The sequence below is a fragment of the Carlito syrichta genome, unplaced genomic scaffold (assembly GCF_000164805.1).
Source record: "Carlito syrichta isolate Samal-C Ts95f unplaced genomic scaffold, Tarsius_syrichta-2.0.1 Scaffold106296, whole genome shotgun sequence".
NCBI classification, from domain to species: Eukaryota; Metazoa; Chordata; class Mammalia; order Primates; family Tarsiidae; genus Carlito; species Carlito syrichta.
In genome coordinates, this window is record NW_007050392.1 from 18,926 (window position 1) to 24,073 (window position 5,148).

Consider the following 5,148-nt stretch of genomic DNA (forward strand, 5'->3'; position numbering starts at 1 on the left):
TTGGGGAAGGAGGGACTGGAGGCCCCACACCCTGGTCCAGGCCCCACGCACCTGCCATGAGGAGGGCAGCCACGCACTCGGGGCGGTTCCGCATGGCAGCCTTCATCAGCGCCGTGAGCCCCCGCTGGTCGCGGCGTTCCAGGTCCAGGCCCGCGTAGTAGTTGAGCAGGAGACCCACCAGAGCCACGTGGCCTGCGGGGCGCCGAGGGCAGAGTTTGGCTCCCCAGGAAAGGCGGCGATAAGCTCTGAGCCCACCCTCCCCCCGACAAGACCGAGCCTGCTGGGCCAGGCCTGTGGGGCTGAGGCTCTGTCTGCACCGGAGGGCTGGGGGCGGGGCGGTCGGCAGCCTCCCACCTGCTTGGGCAGCCAGCATGAGGGCTGTGTCCCCTCCTTTGTCCTGCTGGTTGACATCGAGGAAAGGACAGCGGCTAAGCAGGGCCACAACACTCCGGAAGCCGTGGTAGCATGCCACCATGAGGCCTGTCTGAGAGTGGTGCAGCTCAGCTCCCTGTTTTCCTCCACGACCTCCCGGGAAGACCCCTGTGCTCTCTAAACCCACGCCTGTCCCAGAGCCTGTCCCAGCTCCTGTGAAGACCGCCCCTTGATCACTCTCCTCCGCCTAAGGACCGGCAGTGGGGATTGACCCTGAAACTCTCTCAGCGAGTCAGGCCAGGCTGGTGGTGGGATACAGAGCTGTTCCCCGCCCCCCACCCTCCTGCTGTCCTGGAAAGCACCCAGGGCATCTCACCCTCCCGTTGCCGTCCACCTGGGTGGTCTCCTCTGGGGAGACCCCGCCATCCAATATGGCTTGGAGCTGGGTGGGGTCGTTGTGGACACAGGCCCAGTACAGGGGTCCCAGCCGGCAGCCTGGGGCAGCTGCCTCGTCACTGGGGGCAGACAGCGCCTCAGACATGTCCAGCCTTCTCCGGTGCGGTGGCAACTCTTCTTCTTCCAGTCTGGGCACGAGAAGGCAAGTCTCTCCTCCTCATGCAGCTGGCATCTATCAGAGTGGAGAGAAGCAATGTCTCCCAGGATCTTGGGAGGGGTCTCACAGCTGCAAGTTGCCCAGCCCTGGCCCCAGGGGAAGCCTTTATCTCGGCAGGTGTCCGCCCCGTCCACCATGACAGAGGACAGCGGTGGTGGACTAGGAGCACTAAGCGGGCTGGGCCCACTCTAGGTCAGGACCTCCGTGAGAGTCACGGAGAGGGTCGTCTCTTTTCCTTTCCCACATGACTTTACCCGGTCAGAAGGTCTCTGGGACGGTCTCTCGGTCCCCGAGAGCCCCTGCACACACTCACCCGGTCTCTGGAGTAACCCGAGGGGGACTGTCCCTCTCCAGGAAGCCACGCAGGTAACAGATGGCTGGACTTTCAGAAAGCGCAGCTGCAAACACCTCGGGGCTGAGCTGGATCAAGCCGGGTTAGGAAGGGATTGGGGGGCCCAGAGGGGCGGGTGCTGTTGTCTCCGGAGGCGACCAAGACCCGCCCCAAGCAACGGCCTAGTGGGCGGGGCCTGAGTCAGGCTGCTCAGCCCCGGTTCTGACCTTCAGCCTTCTGGGGAAACCATTGAAGATGGAGGGCTTAGGGGGTCCCAGAGCCCAGCTCCGGGAGCCTAAAGCCCCCTTCCCCTTTGGTGGGGCAGGGCTGGGTGAGGGGGTGGTGGAGGGAGAGGGCGTGAGTGCAGATATCTCGCTAAATAGGATGGGACTCTCAGAGCGACCGTGGGGTGGGGGTCTCCAGGGGTCACCCGGACCTATTTTTTGAGGTTCTGGGGAAATCGAAACGTAAAGAATTGTCAGATTGTGAGTACAGAAACGATATGCCTCCTTGCCGGTGGGCGGCCAGGACACAGAGTGGCAGGCAGTGATGAGAAAACAAACGGCCTGAAATTATGATATATCAAATTTAATAGATTAGCCTTAGCGTGAGAAATGAAGTAGGGAATGTTTACATTAAATTATTTATTAATTTAATATTAATTGTATTAAATTATTCTTTTTTTTTTGAGTTGGAGTCTCACTCTGACGCCCAGGCTGGAGTGCAGTGGCCGCTCCCGGCCACCGCAGCCTCGCTCTGCTGGGCTCTGGCGATCCTTCCACCTCAGCCTTCCAAATAGTGGGAACTACAGGAGGGCGCTACCACACCCGACTAATTTTTTTATCTATTTATGGTAGAGATGAGGTCTTGCCAAGTTGCCCGGGCAGGTCTCGAACCCATGGACTCAGGCAACCTACTCACCTTGGCCTTCCAGAGTGCTGGGATTACAGGCTGAGGCACCGAACCCGGCTAAATTATTCTTTTTTTTTTTTTGAGTTGGAGTCTCACTCTGTCACCCAGACTGGAGTGCAGTGGCCGCTCCCGGCCACCGCAGCCTCGACCTGCTGGGCTCCGGCGACCCTTCCGCCTCAGCCTTCCAAGTAGCTGGAACTACAGGTGTGTGCTACCACGCCTGGCTGATTTTTGATTTATTGTAGAGGTGAGGTCTCGCCAAGTTGCCCAGGCGGGTCTTGAACCCGCGGGCTCAGGCAATCCACTCACCTCAGCCTCCCAAGGTGCGGGATTACAGGCTGAGCCACCGAGCCCGGCTGCTAAATGATTCTTTAAGTTAATATGAAATACGATATTTAATAAATTGGTTCTGACCTCAGATGTAGAAAACTGAACCAATCATATTCCTGCATTTGTACCACTCTCACCGTCAGACTGTATAAGACCTCTCTCTTGTTTTACTTTATTTAATTTGTCTCTTTTGCCCTTCATCACCCCATCCCATACTCCTCCTCCTTTTACCAACAGGCACTTAGATATCCTTGAAAGTGTACATTTCATTGGAAAAGGTAGTGTTGATTTGTGTTATGCGTTTTTTGTTTGTTTGTTTGTTTTTGCGTGGAGTCTCACTCTGTCACCAGACTGGAGTGCAGTGGCCGCTCCCGGCCACCGCAGCCTCGACCTGCTGGGCTCCGGCGATCCTTCCGCCTCAGTCTTCCAAGCAGCCGGAACTACAGGTGCGCACTACCATGCCCAGCTCATTTTTGATTTATTGTAGAGATGAGGTCTCGCCAAGTTGCCCAGGTGGGTCTCGAACCCGTGGGCTCAGGCAGTCCACTCACCTCAGCCTCCCAAAGGCGCGGGATTACAGGCTGAGCCACCGAACCCGGCTTGTGTTATGTGTTTTTAATTAATATGCCATGAATTGGGCCACAGAACTAATTCTGTCTGTTCTTTTCACCCAGTACTGTGTTTCAAGATTCACACTGGCCAGGTGTGGTGGCTCACGTCTATAATCCCAGCACTTTGGGTGGCCAACGTGAGAGGATTGCCTGAGCTTACCGATTCGAGACCAGCCTGGGCAACTTGGCAAGACCTCATCTCTAAACAAATCAAAAAATTAGCCAGGCATGGTGGTGCGTGCCTAAGTTCCAGCTACTTGGAAGGCTGAGGCGGAAGGATCACCTGAGCCCAGCAGGTGGAGGCTGCGGGGGCTGTGAGCGTGCCACCACACTCCAGTCTGGGCGACAGAGTGAGATTCCAACTCAAAAAAAAAAAAGAAAAGAAAAGAAAGAGATCTACCCTCATTGCTGTATGTGCAGTGATCCATTTGGGAGTGCATTTGGCTGGAAGTAACCAACAGCTGACCTCAGCGGTGTGCTGTCTATTATAGACTGTCTGCTCGATTTCAGTCCAAAATTCCTTTAGTGTTTCTTCTGAACTGCAGAAGCTGGAGAGCTGAAATAACACTTTCCAACTTCCCAGACCCCCTTGAGCTAGGAATCTGTGGTTTAGTTTCTGCTCTTGCGCAAGACATAAATTTGGAACAGAGCTACGTAGCATGGGACATCCGTTTTGCTGTCACAGGTCATGACAGCAGCACCAGGGCTCTGGCAAGCCGCTTCCTGATTCTGTAGTAGTGACTGTTGTTTTCTCAATCTCAGGCAGAGCTCATGTGACTCTCAGAGGACGCTGTTCCTGGACCCAGTGCTTTCTTCTGCATCCCTTTCAGTCTAAACTAACCTGATTTATTTCTGTTGTCTGCAGTTGAACTCTGATACTCCTGGCTGCAACAAATAGGGGCTTGTTTCTCACACATGATAGTGTGTGAGTGCAGGAATTGGAAGCTATTGGTAGCCGGGCTCCGTGGCTCAGCCTGTAACCCCGCGCTTTGGGAGCCTGAGGTGAGTGGATTGCCTGAGCCCACGGGTTCGAGACCCGCCTGGGCAACTTGGCGAGACCTCATCTCTACAATAAATCAAAAAATTAGCCGGGCATGGTAGAGCATGCCTGTAGTTCTGGTTCCTTGGAAGGCTGAGGCAGAAGGATCGCTGGAGCCCAGCAGGTCGAGGCTGCGGTGGCCAGAAGCGGCCACTGCACTTCAGTCTGGGCGACAGAGTGAGACTCCAACTCAAAAAAAAAAAAAAAAAAAGAAGCTATTGGTGTTGGTTAAGCAGCTTGTTGGTGTCAAGGCCTTTTTCTCTGGGGTTCTCTTGACTTTTCCTCCTGGTCACAAGATGACTGTTCTACCTCTGGCCATTGCAGAAATAAGTGGCTAGATGCACACTATAGAATTCTGTGAGACTGGGCTCAGTGGCTCAGCCTGTAATCCCAGTACTTTGGGAGGCTGAGGCGAGTGGATTGCCTGAGTTTGTGGATTCGAGACCAGCGCAGGCAACTTGGCAAGACCTCGTCTCTACAATAAATCAAAAAATTAGCCGAGCGTGGTAGTGCACACCTGTAGTTCCGGCTACTTGGAAGGCTGAGGCGGGAGGATCGCCGGAGCCCAGCAAATTGATGCTGGGGTGGCTGTGAGTGTGCCACTGCACTCCAGCCTAGGCGATGGAGTGAGATTCCAACTCAAAAAAACAAAAAAAGCTATGAAGCAGCTAGAAGAAATCTACCAGATACTAAGCCAGACATCTCTGACTAGTTGACACAGTCCATACTCATAACCCCCCTTCTTTCTAGTCACCTTTTATTTTATTTTATTTATTAATTTAAATTTTTAAAATTATTTATTTATTTATTTATTTATTTGAGTTGGAGTCTCACTCTGTTGCCCAGACTGGAGTGCAGTGGCTGCTCCCTTGCTCCCTGCCACCGCAGCCTCAACCTGCTGGGCTCCGGTGATCCTTCCGCCTCAGTCTTCCAAGTAGCT

The 5,148-nt window shown here is 54.2% G+C and overlaps 1 protein-coding gene across 1 annotated transcript in view; it reads right to left on the reverse strand.

The window, feature by feature from the left end:
* The window catches only part of ANKRD33 (ankyrin repeat domain 33), an 8,996-nt gene extending 7,996 nt beyond the window's left edge, over positions 1-1,000 (reverse strand). The window contains exons 1-3 of the mRNA XM_021716834.1: positions 749-1,000; positions 355-484; positions 52-192 (exon numbers count right to left, since the gene is read on the reverse strand). Coding sequence (XP_021572509.1) covers positions 52-192; positions 355-484; positions 749-913 — 436 coding nt within the window. The 5' untranslated portion in view covers positions 914-1,000. The remainder of the gene's footprint in view (positions 1-51; positions 193-354; positions 485-748) is intronic.
* Positions 1,001-5,148: the final 4,148 nt, after the last annotated feature.